Source organism: Rhipicephalus sanguineus, chromosome 11 (genome assembly GCF_013339695.2).
Source record: "Rhipicephalus sanguineus isolate Rsan-2018 chromosome 11, BIME_Rsan_1.4, whole genome shotgun sequence".
NCBI classification, from domain to species: Eukaryota; Metazoa; Arthropoda; class Arachnida; order Ixodida; family Ixodidae; genus Rhipicephalus; species Rhipicephalus sanguineus.
In genome coordinates this window covers 126,509,714-126,527,517 of record NC_051186.1, presented here as the reverse complement: position 1 = coordinate 126,527,517, position 17,804 = coordinate 126,509,714, and the positions used below count along the sequence as shown (strand labels likewise).

The window sequence follows — 17,804 nt, the reverse complement described above, 5'->3', positions numbered from 1 at the left end:
AAACATGTGAATTGCGCAACGATAGATGTGTTCTAAAGGCTCACCAATTACAAAGCGCTCAGACATATTTAATGATCATTATCAGCAAGAGCATCACGAAATTGAACAGCTGCGTATGATCACGTGTTGCCTTACGTACGCGTAGTGGGCCTTCGCCGATTCGCAAAAGGAAGAATTATGGCGTAGTGGGCACTTAACAATTGTACTTACAGTAGGCATTCTAGGATAGTTTGAAACGGCCAATGTTACGCGCACAGTCGCTCGTTTCCTTACACCACGGTAGCAATTGAGAAGGCGATGCGCTCGGAGCCCGATTAAGCTATCGCGTCCTACTCTTGAAGGCGAAGCTTGAGGTCGCAGTGACACGAAGATTCACAGTGCACACCTGCAAGAGTGAACCCTGAAACTCCGACTGACAAGTTGCCAGAAGAAGACAAATCGATCCTCATAGTGCTTCAATCACTGTTAGACACACTTCGCGTGTTCGTCGGCAGGCTGAAATCACCATACATTGAGTCCGTACAACAGGTACTGGATGTCCTAGGTCCAGTACTTGCAAGCCTTCAGTAGGCACCATGACTCAACGATTTACAGTGGAACGTGATACGCGTGAGGTCCTGCGTCTAGTACTATCGAACGCAGCAGTGTTCTTGAAGCTCACGCGAATGTGTTGTATGCTCACTTCTCTCTACCGCCCTATCTTTTCATCCCTTAACCCCCTTCCCCCTGCGGAGGATAGCAAACCGGACGCGCCTCTGGTTAACCTTCCTGCCTTTCCTTCCTTTCTCTCTCTCTCTCCTCCTCCTCCTCCTCCTCCTCCTCAAGCGGGCTCCGAGTATTATCTGTTTCTTCACTTTGTTATATCTTTCTTTTGGCTACCTTTACTGCCGTTCGGTCAAGTTGGCTATATTTTAACGTGACAGCATTAAAGAGCTCGTCTCGCAGGATTTCCTGTGTCGGCCGCCCCCCCCCCCCCCTTGCGACCCCCCGCCCCGTGCGCACGCCTATGAGGATAAACACGCTAGATTCATTTACACAAGTAACATTTTGCGTATAAAGCAATACGGATGAAATGCGCTTAAAACATCAGAAATTGTAAAACTAATCAAATAAACACTGCATAGAGGTCAACAGAGGAAGTGCTGTCCACGACACATGCGGTGAGAAATGCCTCGTTTATAAAAACGCTTGCCGCGAGAACCTTTCATTGTACAGAAGAGCGTTTATATTTAAACTCTGCGTTTAAAGAGAAGGCTGCATTCATTCGTATATCGAGATTATGAAAACACGAGAATGTTCGTGCAACTCGTCGAAAACTGGAGCCATAAAATCGAGTTGCAGGACAACGCGTTGCCTCTGCATGTTCATGGATAAAAGCAGCCGAGGCGCCAATGCTAGCTGCCACATATGTTACGACTTCGCCCACTTCGCGTCCGCCGTTGGAAACCCCCTCCGTTGCTCATACTTAATAAATCTCTGTCCCCTTATTGTCCCATTATTGGTCGAGAACAACGCAAGGGAGAAATGCCGGTGCAGTGGTCCTGCGGGTATGTTTCTATTGGACGAGGATCAAGGCGTGAGTTGAGTCCTCCGCACAAGCTTTACGCCACTCTAGATTCGACGCAGACTAGCGTTAGCATCGCTGTCCTCGTCACCGCTGTTGCAGTTGGTCAGGTCAATGACCTCCATCCTAGGCCGCTTGCTGGGCCGCCCGACTTGATCGCTGTACGAGCACCCCGACGCCGGCGTCGAACCGCAATCAGTAGACGAAGATGGCAACGTGGAATTCGTGGCTTTGTTGTTATCGCGGTCCCTGAGCGACGTAAACGGAGTCCAGGACCCGTCCTCGTGGAAAACGATGCCGTTGCAGTCGCCGGGAACATTTGCGATGACGTCCACGAACAACTGGTCGATGACCAACGACGATAGGTCAGCCCGCTTACCGCACACGGGACAAATCCACGAAGGCCTCCGCTCGTTGACCTTCAGGTAGCTGGACGCGTCGAAGCATTCCAAGTGATTGCACGATCGTGCGCGACACGGCACTTTCATCCGCGTCCGGCTCAGGGGGCACGTGAGCGATACGTGGAGCTTCGTTACAGCGACTTCGTCGCTACTCGCTCGGCGCTTCACCTTTTTCTTGACCATGGCTGTCGTCAGAGCCGCGCGCTGTGTCTTTTCCCGCTGCAGCCCGCTCACAATCGTCGCCACCGTGCGCCTCTTAACCAGGAACAGACCGACGGCGAATTCGTGGCCACGTACGGGACGCCAGGTAACACGCAGCTCGTTAACCACGGCTGGGCTCACGAAACACGAGGAGATGATGTTGATCGGCAGCTGCACCCGTTCAGTCGCTCCGCCGGAGACCTTGGAGGTAATCGGCTCCGGCAGCGTAAAGAACCGATCGTTGACCTTCACGGCCAGGTCGGAAGGGTAGCTGTCGTCCTGCTCGCCGTTCACATCCAACAAGCAGAACCGAAGGTGCACTTGCACGTTGCCCGCCGGGCTCGACTCCGCTTTGCCCGTTTGCGACGAGCGAATAACGTGCACGTGCCGAGTCTCGAACTGGAAAGGAATGTACGCATGTTGCCATCCTTCGCGCCCGGAGTCCCTCAGGCCCTTCGGCTCGGCGAGTGTGGCGAGGACGTCGAAGAAGGGTTCCTTCTTGAAACGCACAGGCTTGCGTACCGGGGACGACCGCCCACGGGACATCTTGGTCGTCCCGGTCCCGTGATTCACCGTCCGAGCGGCTGATGATGATGATGCGCACACATGGCTCATACCCACACTGGGTGATTGGCCAAGAAACAAATAATTTGCAGATAAAAGTGGTCACATATGAATTCTGACTAATGAATTACAGAATAGCCAGAATAAATTAATAATGCTAATTTAAAAATTCATAATCAGAACCACCCTGATTCAATTAAGAATTTTTGTACAGTGGTACAGACATCCCGCTGACAATGACCTAATGAGGAGGCTCCCAAGAATAGAATATTTGAAGCAATGAAATCCAATGTAATTCGATTAAACGCCGCTTTGAGAATGTTTTTAAATGCGAAGCATTTCTTAGCGAACCTCAGGCACTTTGGGCGTTTCTATCTACGTATCTATCTATCTATCTATCTATCTATCTAGCCGCCTACGTCTGGGCGCTCTCCTGGTCGTCTCCATAACTTGTAATATACCAAAATTGGCACAGCAGGGGATCAGTGTATGACGAACACCATGCACTGGTCATGACATGAATAACGCAAAATACCTGTCGCGTACGTCATGAAACCCTTTCTCTCAGGCACGTGTGGCACATACCCGCATACCAGAGTTCATGTTATGCGGGTGTGTGCCTCAGGTGATACAAAGTCTCAACCAACACAGTAACCGCGAACACACACCTTGACACGCAAGGAAAGTGATAAAATTAAGAATTGTTGGGGTTTGGATCCCAAAACCACGATATGATTATGAGAGACGCCGTAGCAAAGAGCTCCGGAAATTTTGACTATCTGGTATTCTTTAACGTGCGCCGAGATCGCACAGTACACGGACATCTAGCATTTTGCCTCCATCGAAACGCAACCACCGCGGCCGGGATCGAACCCACGACCTTCGGGTTAGCAGCCGAGCACCGTAACCGCTACACCACCGCGGCGGACGCAAGCAAAGTGAGGAAGCTGACGACATAACACCCCTGGAAGACGCTCAACTACCATGCACTCGTTCATGTGGTCCGCAACGTGAACACCATTGATTACGCAAAAAGCGGGGTCAATGCTTCCTACAATAAATCTGCTGAGAGAACCAGGCCTCTATCATTACCAGTGAATTAGACATTGATTTATAAAGACCCAACAACGCCTGGTCTTTATACTGCGTGAAAGGCGACATGAATGTGAACAGGGCATCGAGAAACCTCGCTGCCACGCCCGAGGACAGGAGGCATCATAGATCATTTCATCCTAAGACGCACCCAGAATTTCCACCAGCTTTGCTATACCTCGCACTTCACTACACTTAGACCCATCGTAGCCGCGATCACAAGCGGATCCGATTAACAAGTCCGGTCCAGCTACTGGTGCTCACTGATCACGGTGATAATGACCTTCTTCAAGAACTGTCAAGAATCCCATCTACACATACACACGGGTTCGTGAAACGTGCGTGCGTGTCCGTCATAACGGACAAGTATAAGCATAACAACTGTAACTGCGACTGTAACGTACGTGCAGTGCGCCTGCGCGTGCCACTCGGCTGTGTGTATATCTAGGGAAACATTCCTGAATGAAGCTTAGTTGTGAGTAACGGCTGTCCTGTGCATCTCTGTTCCTTCTTTATCCTGTTGGGATTCGCGCTATCTAGTATTGAAGATTATAACCACTACATATCAACTTACCGCGTCCGGTGTTGGTAACACTCATGTTGGCATCGTCACGCAACAGTGAACAACTGGTTATGTAATACACATACTCTTCAACACATGAGTGTGCGTATACCACTTCCACATTTGTCTAGAGTCATTCCGTAACGTTTCGCTCAATGTGAAAAATTACGCCAGTCACCATCACGCGCATGCTTCGCGTGACATCGATTCCCACGGTACGTAGGATCTGCCGAATTTTTTCTCAGTAAATTGAATCGGTTACACGATAAAAAATAATGTTAAACTGTTTCGTCCTTGTTGCAAAACGAGCAAAGAGGGGAAGGAGGCAGACCAGCTCTATGCATATAAAAGTTTAGTTTTGGTACGCGACATCGTAATTTTGTAAAAATAACTTCATCGTTTTTTGTTGAACAGAAATTCCTACGCCAAGGGAACAAGAAGTGTCGATATTCGTGTAGATTTGTGATTAATGTTTTACCAGAATCTCGGCTAGGGCCACATCGTCGTCGTCGTCATCTGCGCGCTGTAGACACGCCGAGCGAAGTTATACAATGAGGATGTATACGTGGGGAATTTCGGACGGTTCCCTCCTGGTAATTTTCGGGAGGGGCTCTAGCCACCTAATCGTGACTTGGGTATCTAGTAATGGCACTCGCACCTTACCTGTTCATGTGTCCTTGTGCATTGCTAGGTTTAACATTGCGTTGAGTCGCACTGCCCAAGCTGATCTCAGAGGCCATGTAGAAAGAGGCGCGTGGTTGTGTTATATATCGAAGCGCGAATACCATCTTTGATGAACAGATTCAAAATCCTTACAGTTCAAACCTTTTTAAACATATATAATTCACCTCAGAATCAGTTAGTTTACGTTTTTATGAAAGATCCAAGCCTATTTTTTGAAAAGCAGTGGTCGCGCTTACACACCCCACAAATTATATTCGTTCAGGCGCTGCTTGAACCATTGAAAGTTTAAATTAAACATTGGCTCAACACGTACAAGTCATTCAAAACTTGACATAGATTTTGATAATATTTTTCCTCCGAATGCGAAACATATGCCATTACGGTATTTAAATGATCAGTTGCAAGATTACATTGCGCACCTGACAATTCACAATATAACTGCGACTGATGCATCCGTATCAAACGAAAAGGCTGGGGTAGGCATCTTCCTTCCTTCTCTTGACTGGTCTTTTCCTGTTAGACTTCCAGATTACGCGCCTATCTTTATTGCAGAATTATTTGCTATTGTTCTGGCTCTACGAAAGCTTCCTTCAAGTGAATCAGAAGCAGTTATAATTACAGATGCTCTTTCAGTATGTTCGGCGCTCTCTTCGGCGACAAACTTACCGCTCATTAACATGTTTCATCATTTAGTACCGGCAAACTTGCGAAAAATTCAGCTGTTATGGGTACCAGGCCACTGCGGAATATATTTAAATGAGATGGCGGACACATTAGCCACAATATCTTTAAGGGGACCCATTACATCGATTATACCCGATACTGCTTACGCGACAGCAATAAGATTTCGAAATGCGTGTCTGCTTAATGAAATAGGCAAATTTTCATGGGATCAATTCAGCGACTTCGCACATCTAAGATTTGGCTGGAATAAGCAGTTGTGTGTATCACGGCAATAGAAGTTACGTTCACCAGACTACGCTGCAGAATTCCGAAGATGAATTATTACTTACACAAAGCTGGACTCAGCGCGTCTACGTTATGTCAGTTTTGCGGTGAAATAGAGACAATAGAGCATTTCTGGGTGATTCCACGTAAGATCGAAAAAACGATGGCTGGTCGACCTCTCAAATTTATTTCAAAATTTTATATATTATTGCCTGATGAGTGGAAAGAAGAGATCCGCAATTTGTTTTGCCGCCAAAAATTTTTTCGAACCGCATGAAATCAAAAATGACGAAGAGGTGGAGTGGAGCGCTCATCTGCTCTGCTGTTTTGGCCAACTTTCGTTATCAATTGCACAAAATATCTTAAAGTTAGGTAGCTGAAATTTATTTACCTAAATATATGCATGTTTTTGCTTCTGCTCAGGTATTTTTAGTTTTTATGTGTAGTGTAGATGTTTTCATAAAAAACCTCAAAAATGGCCCAATCGACAAAATTTTCTTTACTTTGAAGACCTTTATCTCAAAAAACCCTTGTAGCAGAGGTACAAAAATTCCGCATTACGTTCTTCGCATGCGTATCTACCAAACTGCCAAATCTTGTATTTATATAACTTTTCAGTAAAGAGATATGATCGGGCTAAGTTCAAGAAAACACCGAACAATGAAAACTTCTGACGACAATTAAAAAAAAACCCATTTTTTAAATTTCTTAAACTTTGTCCACTTATTCTCCTCCACATAAGCTTTCACAATCATTAAAAACATGTTGCATAATGTCGTTGCACTAATAGTTACGGCCCCTCCAATGAGACCCTTAGGCAAGGATGGGCAATTCCGACTTCTTGCCCAGCAAGTGTATAAAATGCAGGCAGGATTGAATTTCTTTCCATTAAAAGGTCAGCAGGTACCAAAAAAGGTGCCGCCAGCACTGAAGACGTTAATTTTGAAATTATTTGGTCACTGCAGCGGCCACGAGCGCGGAGCTACCGAGTAGGCGCGCGCTCACCCGAGATGCTCGTTGTAAGAGACGGCGCGTGAGAGCTCGTTCTCGCGTCCTCAGACCGATTGAGTTCGAAACAGCAACACCTCTCGGGTGACTTGAATGCACGTGCACTGGAGCTTCGCTATTCTATCCGCCCTCTGTTCGCATCTCAGCTAGGCGCTGATAACACGGCGGAGATGGAAGCAAGATGAAAACTCTATAAGGGAGCTATGAGCGCTCGCTTCACGCACGCTGCTGCCACAGAAACTGCGCTGCGCCAGTTGCGATCAGTGGAAAGCATGAACGTGGCGCTCCAGTGGAAAAGCAAAATATGGATTGTCAAAGGAAAGAAAAGCAAAACTATCGGTAACCGGATGCGCTTGTCTATATTGGATGTCGGCAGCAGACGGCGTGAACTGGCCGCGCGTTCGGTGCGCTGTTCACACTTCATTCGGCGCGGATAGTTCTTGTGCTTTGCTCTTACTCTACTCCTCCTGTGCGTGTCATGACGAGAAAGTATAGCTGTGAATGAGTCTGTTGTGGAGACTACCTTTCGAAGCACAAGAAGCTTAAAGGAGTACTGACACGAATTTTAAAAAGTTTCGGATTGTTGCTCTAAATAAATATACTGGTGTCGAGAAACGTAAAACGACTATTGTGGTGCCTGGGAATGCATCCTATATATTTTAATTAGCACCACCTTAAAAAGACACTTTCGGTTTCGATATCGAGGGGGTGACTTCTCAGTGTCGTTTCATAGCAGTGTGACGTCACGGAGATACAGAAATTCGCGACGTACTAGCGGGAAATCCGTCATCTGCTCGTGGTGCAATAGACAACGATGAGTGAATTGTCGTCCAGTGACCCTGACAGTGATTTCTACGATTTAGGCTGCATGCAGGACGCAGAACTCGCGAACTCGGAGGAACTGTCTTGACTTGTCGGGATAATGTCCTTGCAGTGTGGCTGGCTTGCATATGCTCAGCGACGAAAACTTCAAAGTCAAATTAAAATATTTTATACGTGTTCTCGGACTCCAGTGTGTGGACAGCGTGGACACTGCATACCAACGAAGCAAAAAATGTCCCTTTTGCGATGTCTCAAAATCGTGTCAGTACTCCTTTAATTATTGCAGAGAAGCCAAAATTTCGCAGAGTTACCGACCTAGACATAAATGCTTTGAAGGAACGTTTAATGCCCGAAAGATCAGTGACTGTCAGTGAGACGGACTACTTGTGCTACGCGTGCTTTTGCTACCACTGCAATGAAAGATCTTCACGGAACGCACAGTTGAACGATGACATTCTTATGCCCCCTGAAAAAGAAATCGACGCAATTAACCAGATCACTGCGACTACCGGTGCACGTGCGTTCAAGTCACCCGAGAGGTGTTGCTGTTTCGAACTCAATCGGTCTGAGGATGCGAAAACGAGCTCTCACTGCGCCGTCTCTTACAACGAGCATCTCGGGTGCGCGCGCGCCTGATCGGTAGCCCCGCGCTCGTGGCCGCTGCAGTGACCAAATATTTTCAAAATTAACGTCTTCAGTGCCGGCGACACCTTTTTAGGTACCTGCTGGCCTTTTAATAAAAAGAAATTCAATCCTGCCTGCATTTTATACACTTGCTGGGCAAGAAGTCGGAATTGCCCATCCTTGCCTAAGGGTCTCATTGGAGGGGCCGTAACTATTAGTGCAACGACATTATGCAACATGTTTTTATTGATTGTGAAAGCTGATGTGGAGGAGAATAAGTGGACAAAGTTTAAGAAATTTAAAAAATGGGGTTTTTTTTTAATTGTCGTCAGAAGTTTTCATTGTTCGGTGTTTTCTTGAACTTAGCCCGATCATATCTCTTTACTGAAAAGTTATATAAACACAAGATTTGGCAGTTTGGTAGATAAGCATGCGAAGAACGTAATGCAGAATTTTTGTCGCTCTGCTACAAGGCTTTTTTGAGATAAAGACCTTCAAAGTAAAGAAAATTTTGCCGATTGGGCCATTTTTGAGGTTTTTTATAAAAACATCTACACTACACATAAAAACTAAAAATACCTGAGCAGAAGCAAAAACATGCATATATTTAGGTAAATAAATTTCAGCTACCTAACTTTAATATATTTTGTGCAATTCATAACGAAAGTTGGCCAAAACAGCAGAGCAGATGAGCGATCCACTCCACCTCTTCGTCATTATTGATTTCCTGTGGTTCGAAAAAATTTTTGGCGGCAAAATAAATTGCGGATCTCTTCTTTCCACTCATCAGGCAATAATATATAAAATTTTGAAATAAATTTGAGAGGTCGACCAGCCATCGTTTGTTCGATCTTACGTGGAATCACCCTTCTTTTTATTCTGTCACCGGTATTCCAATCAGCGAAAAAGATGCCTCGTCGCTCCCCTTCAAAAGTTACGATTACAAATCAATGTTCCGCAAATTTTATCATTTGGTGGCATTACATTCCGTTATAGCCACGGGGAGGTCCACTCTGCAGTGTTTGATTACATACAGGAAACCAAAAGGTTACCATGCTAGTTTATATTGGCTTATTTTCAGTACTAATTCCAACCGTTGTTACATCCGTCAAGCATCACACGTGTGGTTAAAAGAATGACTCACCTTAAAAGAGTGCGGGTTTTCTTTGAAGGTAATAACACAGCACGCAGATGCGTTTCCCTCTTGCGGCCACGAAGTGCTGCCGACGGTGTGGCGTTCCAGTGGACACTGCCCATATCTCTCTTTTCGTTATTTCATTTTGGGTTGAATGTTTTCTCCAATAACACCGCCCTGAGCGAAGCCTGTGTTGTGCAGTGCCTTTTTCTTAATAAAAAAAGTATCATCGTCATAATAACCTTTTATGTCATTTATGCATTTTACTTGTCTTTCGCAGTTATACGACAGTTTTAAAACATTAATGATATTAACAAAATAACAAGCATACTGCAAACATGCTTAAAGAAACTTTTTTTTTTTTTTTTAAACACCGCTCAACAGAACTTTCTCTTCTCGACCAGAGAAGTACATACTAGAGAAATTTGACGAAAAACAATTTGTCCTCGGTATTTTCGTCGATTTTACGCAAGCCTTTGACTACATAAATCATAAAATTTTTTTCATATACTCGATCACTATGGCATTCGTGGGCTTGCCCTAACGCTATTAAAAAGCTACCTTTCAGAAAGACGTCAGTTTGTCTCCATGAACGAAACGGTATCAGAGAGAAAGAAAATAATCTCAGGAGTGCCGCAGGGAAGCATTCTCGGACCTTTGATTTTTAATTTGTACATAAATGATATAGTCTACATTTCTTCGAATGTCAAATTTGTAATTTACGCTGAAGACACCAGTATATTTATTTCGTCTCCATCAGATGACTATCTTTTTCACAAAGCTAACCTCGTGTTAGACGAATTAAGCACATGGGCAGCCAATAACCACTTAAAAATAAATACAAAAAAGATGAAGGCCGTGGTTTTTCATTCCACTGGCAGGCAGGTTTCTGCAAAAGACAACCTTGTTTATCGCGGCTCAGAGATAGAGTTGGTTGAATCTATTAAAGGGGCCCTGCAACACTTTTCGAGCATGCTCAAAAAGCACTGCCGATCGGTAGTCGAGGCTCCCGAGAACACGCGAGCCAAATATTATAGCGATGCGCACGGCCTGGAATTTACAATAAATTCTCAAAGTCAGCTGAAAATCGCTCCCTCTTCTCTCGACAAGTGATGTATTAGTCCGCAAAATATGACGCGATTGTCGGCAGTTCTACCATTGGCTGATGTTATAATCACGATAACACCCTCATTATTACTTTCGTTGTTAATTTTGAGTTCAATAAGTAGATAATATGTATGTTTAAATTCTGTTATCGCGTTAAAAACACCGAACAAACATTAATATTAGCACTTCCGGTCTCACCGACAGCTCGTCTGCTCGTAGTTGCGTGGTTCCGTTTTCTTCGCCATGCGCAGTGCCGAAAACGTGAATATTTCTGTGCTTTTGACCATCGCCGGTTGCCGTTGAGAGTGGCAGCCGTTCGAGTGTTGCCTCGTCAGCTGGGAACTGCATCGTCGGCACGTTCTCACGACCGACCGAGGCAGCCGTGCAGCATGTCTCCGATAACAGTGCTGGCGTCCGGTAATGGCGGCGCTTCGGGGTCGTCTGCCAGTGCCGTCTTACGAGGCGGTGTATCGGAGTATGGGCCGAAACCGATCTCAGCTGTCATTCGTTCCAAACGAGCGCGCAGGTTTGCTTCCATGGTTGGCAAAGCGATGAAAACACTACGGCGCTCGAGGTGCACACCCACCATTACCAAGCCGACGCGCAGTTTTCAAGCACGCGCGATACACAGTGCGATCGGCTCCGCCGTTCGCTGTCTGTTCAGTATGTCATCGAGCCGTACCTCGGCGTATCCTCCCCGTAGTCTCAGGTTCCCGAGAAACCGCGACACAGCAACCAAGCAGACTCGCATTTTCACGGTAGCTGCAGACAGCCGGGGGATGGGTCCGCGCCGGCCCGATGCCCCACGATCCCTTCTTCTAGTCTTTAGTTCTTTGTTGTCAGCCCGCACTCGCTGTGCGCCCGCATTCGAAGAGCAAACAGCATCGATGTACCGCCACTGGGAGAAGGGTGCACGCAGCTTTGCCGCGTTGAATACGATTCAAGCGCGAGCAGTGCGAGGAGGCGGTGTATCGGAGTGTGGGTCGAAACCCATCTCAGCTGTCATTCGTTCCAAACGCGCACGCAAGTTTGCATCCATGGTTGGCAGAGCGATGAAAACACTACGGCAGTTCGAGGTGCACACCCAACATTACCAAACCGACTCGCAGTTTTCAAGCACGCGCGATACACTGTGCGATGGTCTCCGCCGCTCGACCAGCTCGACGACGACCGCGCGAGCTGACCGGAAGTGGCGCCACAGACCACGTGGTTGCGCCGAGACGCCAGAGAGAAAAAAATGCCGCCGGCGCTGACGTCGCCTCCTCGCACCTCTGCCCTCCCTCCCTCCCTTCACGCCGCGCGCAGCTTTCCGCGAGCTCGCTACGTTGAGTTGAGGGAGAAAGCTGCGGAACGTGATCTCTATAATTTGGTAACACCACTTAGACTTGACGGATTCGAAAAATTTTTTCGGCATATGACTCGTGAAGAGTCATGCATCAATAATGAGACTATTCCAATATAACTAAGAAAGGTGTTGCAGGGCCCCTTTAAGGTACTTGGCGTGCATTTCTCAAAATCACTGCAGTGGGATGAGCACGTAAATGCAGTATTACAAAAGTTAGGTGCGATAACTGGTATTGTGAGTCGAAACGGCTATCTAATCCCTAAACCAGTAAAATTATTGATTTATAATGCCCTTTTCGCGTCGTATTTAAACTACTGCCATTTAGTTTGGGGGACTACTACTGAATCGAACCTCTTGCGGCTATTACTTATGCAAAAAAGATTTTTGAGAGTAATTGCAAATGCACCAACTGTGCATCCTTCTGAAGAGCTATTTAGAAGATTCAAAATAATAAAAACACAAGACATATGCGTGTACAGATTGCTCCGTGAATATCGAATACATTGCGAGCACCAGGATTCTCTTTTCATTGGATTAGTAAAGTTGCGTCCGAAAGAACCATCATATAATATACGAATAACCGGGACATGGGATGTTCCGCATTGCCGTACTGGTTACGGTCGGCAAATGGCTCGTAATAAGCTTCCGCGTTTATTAATTGATTACAAAAATAAACAAATTGATATTCGCGATGTAAAATTGTCTGAATTGTATGATTTTTTCTTAACTTAAGCCCTTCGTCTAAAATTGTTTGACTTTATATAAATAGACACTTAAACTGTCACTAATGCAATACTATAGTAGTGATGAAGTGTTGTGTTGGTCCATCACGCATATCTAAACAGGATGTATGAAAATGCAGGACGTTCTGTAAAGGGCAACTAACAATCGATGTATATTTTGGTGGTTCGTTTCCATTCATATTTCGCTGAACATGATTCATTACAAATTTTTGTGTCAACAGTGTCAAGAACATGCTTGTAACTGAGCTGCTGTCTTTGTACGGGGGCGAAGGACTCCCTCAAGCCATTCAAATGGCTTTTCCCTTCGCCTCCGATCACATGTATTGTGATGAATCAATAAAATCAAATCAAATCAACTCGAAATTTGGCTGGGTGGTTTACAGTTGAACCTGAATACTAATAAGCGTGCTATTCTCGTTTTTCCTGTTCAAAACCCTGTGCACATATCTATTAATTATAAGCTCCAAGATATCCCGCAAGTCGAATAATTAAAGTACCTAGGAGTTATTTATATTGAACATCTCAATTGGGGTCCCCATATTGAATACGTCGCGACAAAAGGAGTACGCGCTATGGGTGTTTTGCGCAGGGTGAGCAGCCGTCGATCTGTGATGAGAAGGAAGGCACCTTTGATGATATATAAAATGTATGACCGGCCGATGTTAGAATTTGGTTGTGTTCTATTTTCTGGTGCGCCAGCGTACAAGCTTCGGCCGCTGGTTCTACTTGCTTAGGCCTTCCTAATAATTCTGCAAATACAGTTTTATACCTAGAAGCGCGCACGCCACCCCTTTTTTGCCGATTTAACCTTCTAATGGTGCAAACTTTCTTAAGGTTATACGAATCACCCTCTATCCGCGATCAGATAATTTTTATCTCGGATCATGACTTATTTTTCTCCGCGCACTGGCCCAAATTTCATAAACCACAAATTATATTTCTTCAGTCGCAACTTGATTCACTAACTGTACAAATTTGTGATTTGCTTCCTCCGACTATGCAACATAACTCTCCCGAAATTGTGTCATGATATTTTTCCGAACCACGCGAAATTGATGCCTTCCGGAATTTTAAATGGGTTGTTGCAAGAACATCTAAAACTTGCCATTGAATGTTTTTATTGCAACCGATGCATCGCAGTCTGAGGAAAGATCTGGTATCGGGATATTTTGCCCTGAACATGACTGGTCTTTTTCATTGAGATTGCCTGATTTCATTCCCGTCTTCCTTGCTGAATTTGTGGCAATAATTCTGGCTTTCAAGTTAAATACTTCAATTCCAGTAGCGGCAGTAATGACCGATTCATTGATTGTGTGCTCTTCGCTTTCCACATCCGGTGACACGCCTATAAAGAAGCTCTTTAAAATACTGGTCCCCGAGCATCTTCAATGCATTTATTTAATATGGGTACCAGGCCACAAGGGCTTTGTGTTACAATGAAATGGCGGATGGTCATGCAAAGGCGTCGCTGACCGCACCGATAATTCCTGTATTCCCGCCAACAGCTCACATCACCACGGCGCGTTTCCGCACACTTACAATCAGAAAAAGCTTATTAGACTCGGCATTGACAGCTTCTCCAGAGTACAAGCGCCTTCTATTCTCTTGGCACAGCGATTTATCTAATTCAAGGATGATGTAAGTTGCCATTACAAAGATTCGTTGCCACGTTACTTCCCTCAGTTCTTACTTCCATCGATCAGGTTTAGTGAACTCCTCTCTGTGCCTCCTCTGTAATCAGGAAGAAACGATTGTTCATTTTTTCATATCATGTCGGCGGTTCAAAACATTCAGGAAAAGAATACTAGCACCACCTCTTCGAAAGCTGGGTAGATGTCGATGTAGATGTAGATGTAGATGTAGATGTAGATCCTGTGCTGCTAGCTCACACCCACTCAGGGGGATTGGCCAAGAATCGGGTAGCTTAGGAAAAGTATTTAAAAACTAGAAATCAGAATAATTTATTTTGTATAACAAAAAGATTTGTAACAAGTTAATTGTGCGAGAATAGTAATTGAAAAAAAAGGAAGAAGTGTGTGCAATAATTCTCATCAAATAAGAAATAAATTAATATAGAAAAGAATCTTGCCACTTTGATTTTGGTTAACTATGGAACTTTGCATGGAACTGTGGTTATTGTGTAAATCTCTTTGATTGTTCTATGAACTCTTCCTGGCCTCGCATACTTTCCCGCTGCTGTGCCCAAGGGTAAGTGCACCTAGAGATAGTAAACTTGAGGTTGTCAACTCTAATCCCATGATGCGTAACGGCGTTTCTAGGGATGTCTTTCGTAATGTAGAAAACTTTTGACAAGAGATGAGAAAGTGTTGTATTGTTTCCTCTTCCCTACAATAAGAACAAAGGGATGATGGTGCCAAGCCGGCTCTGTATAAATAAAAATTTAATGATGGAATACGACAACGCAACTTCGTAATTCTAACTTCCAGGTTTCTGTGGCCTGGAATTATCAGAACTCATGCTTCTTTCTTTTGGGGCCACTACCCTGGGGTACAGCCACACGGATGTTTTCCTTGCTGTTAATGAATATATCACTGCTACTAAAGAATCTCTTGCTAAACTCAATGGGCGCTAAATTTTTCATCACTCATATTTGGCACTTCAATTCAATAATTAAATACAAATAGCGTACCAAGCAGTCACACCTTGCAGAAAATATAGGAAGGATTCACCAACTACTCGGCCGATCCCCTCCATTGGGTATGTGCCATGAGGAGAGGACAACAACAACAACAAAACACCACTTGCTTCTTGGCCAACCAGCTGCAGTCGGTGTTAGCCATTCATTGGGGGAAAGATACCAAGAACGAGATCAGGGTTAGCGCTTCACGAGAGCTGAGGAAGAAGACCGTGGACGCTGGCTCTGCGCAGTTCGCGAACCTCACGATCTCCTGGACGACGACCTTTGAAGGCGTACCTGATTTAGAGCCTTCTGCGACGACGGATAGGTGAGGAACCGTATCCACTTGAGCGAGTTGGAGTACGTTCGTTTTTTAAAAGCAGCAAAAAAGGGAAAACAAAGCGTCCCGTGTTCTCCTTTCATGTACGTTGTTCTAGCTATGCTTGCGAGGAGAATTGACGGTGCAAATATGCGTAGTTTTGTCAGGTGTATGTGCTCCGAATGGCGAGACATGCGTGGTCCATACATGGTCCTAACGGGGTGGCTCGCGTGACTTCCCTGGTGTGCAACAAGGAGGTAAATGGGACTCTTCCGAGGGGAGAAAACGTCATGTTGTTCAACGTAGTCGCCCTTGTAGCGTGATTTGCCGTCATGACGAGGTTGGCGCTTTGGAATGTCGGTCAGACAAGACTGGACGCAACGCTGTTTCGGAACTTCCCTACGTACGACGTTGAGAGCGGCGCCATTTTGACATCTGATCTTGAAGCATATAAACAATGTCATTAGATATAGGACCTTAAAAAATTAACTCATCATTGGTGCGAGTCGAGCAAACTGAAAACAGTGGCCCGCAAAAAGATGTAGCCAGAATATATCTTGAATCAAGGTTTGAGATTGGGCTAGTGGGCACTCCATCTTCGACAAACAGTGCCGGAGCGCACAACGGACCAAGTAAGAAACGAAGACAAGCGCTGCCTTCCAACTGAGTTTTTCAGTCGCAAGCCAGCGCCGGTCTTTGTTTCTTACTTGGTCCGTTGTGTGCTCCGGCACTGTTCGTTGAAGACAGAATTTATTGACAACCAAGTTTAACTGAAACTGGTTTTTAGAGACACTACCAGCGGCGATAATATAGATTTCAACGCACAAGTTGACATTTTTGTAAAAACTTATGAAATACTCCTTTCATTTGCAGGTGTATAGTCAATAGACCTTTTTTTTTGCTTGTCTGTGCAGGCAGTGTTCGGCAAGCGCTGTCTCTTCAAAGCCAAGGCCTGCGACCCGAGTGAGCTTTTGAGATACGAACCTTCTAGACCTGCGAAATCATGAGTAAGTCGAAAGGCGTTACGTGCATGCTTGTTCTGCAACTTTTACTACGGCTAATAACACTTTGCCTGAATATATTTTAAAGTGAGAACAATGACATAATTTATGGTAGAGATAAGAATCCGGAATACTCCATGAGCCAATTCGGTAACTGCAGGACAACTAGGGTTGCAAGGCGCGCAACTCTTTACTACCCACACGGGGAGTGATATTAGGGCATTGTGGTCTCGTTATGATATAACCATGACGGCGTAGCCGGGTGGGCTTCGCAATGTCCGTAATATTGTTAATTCGCCAACTTCACGAAACGTTTTTAACCTACATGCGTCAAGTACAGACAAGTTGAAACTAAGGACTGCCGTCATACTTCGTTATTTTCTGTCACGAACGCTAAATACTCATTCAATTAACCTCAGCGAGTCCTCATATTTTCGTATTTCATCAATACGGCCGTGCTGTTACACTGATCAAAAATAACACCTGGTGTTTCTAAGTGCTTGCCTTCATTTTATTCGCATCTAACTATTAGAACAGGTCAGAGTTACCATTATAATAACGTCTTAAATGTACACGTTCAGACGCGGTGCGTGAGGTCGTGTGTAGTTACGCAGACATCGCTCATTTCAGAATCAGAACCTTATTTCCGACAACCTGCTACGATTTGTTGGGCTCCGTCAAGCGAAAAGCTGTTGCAAACAGCTTCTTCGCTTGGGGAGCCAGCTTTTTAAACAGCTTTTTAAAGATTTACTCAGCCTGGCATCACCAAAAATGAGCTACAATAAAAAAAACGGATAAAAACATGTTAGAATTACCCGCATTTCGGCTAACAACACAGCTGTGACCTTTAATTACCGAACCATGTTTCCATGCAAAGATTATACTGATGATATTACAGAATGCCTTGGATTCGTTTGGTGATACAATGGTCGTCGAGCTGAAGGCCAACTCTAACAATATGAAAACGTTGGCTTGTTTAGTTATAATGTGTGTAGTGGACACTATTTAGGCAACTTTCAAACCCATTTAGGGCTGGTAAGTACCTA

General features: G+C 45.0%; 2 protein-coding genes across 3 annotated transcripts in view; both read right to left on the bottom strand.

Moving 5' to 3' along the window:
• Nucleotides 1–17,804, bottom strand: part of LOC119374136 (26S proteasome regulatory subunit 10B) — a 398,774-nt gene that overhangs the window by 125,185 nt on the left and 255,785 nt on the right. The window lies entirely within an intron of this gene.
• Nucleotides 1,612–2,712, bottom strand: LOC119375372 (E3 SUMO-protein ligase PIAS2). Its single transcript, XM_037645552.1, has one exon. The coding sequence runs from the start codon at nucleotides 2,710–2,712 to the stop codon at nucleotides 1,612–1,614; it is 1,101 nt and encodes a 366-aa protein (XP_037501480.1).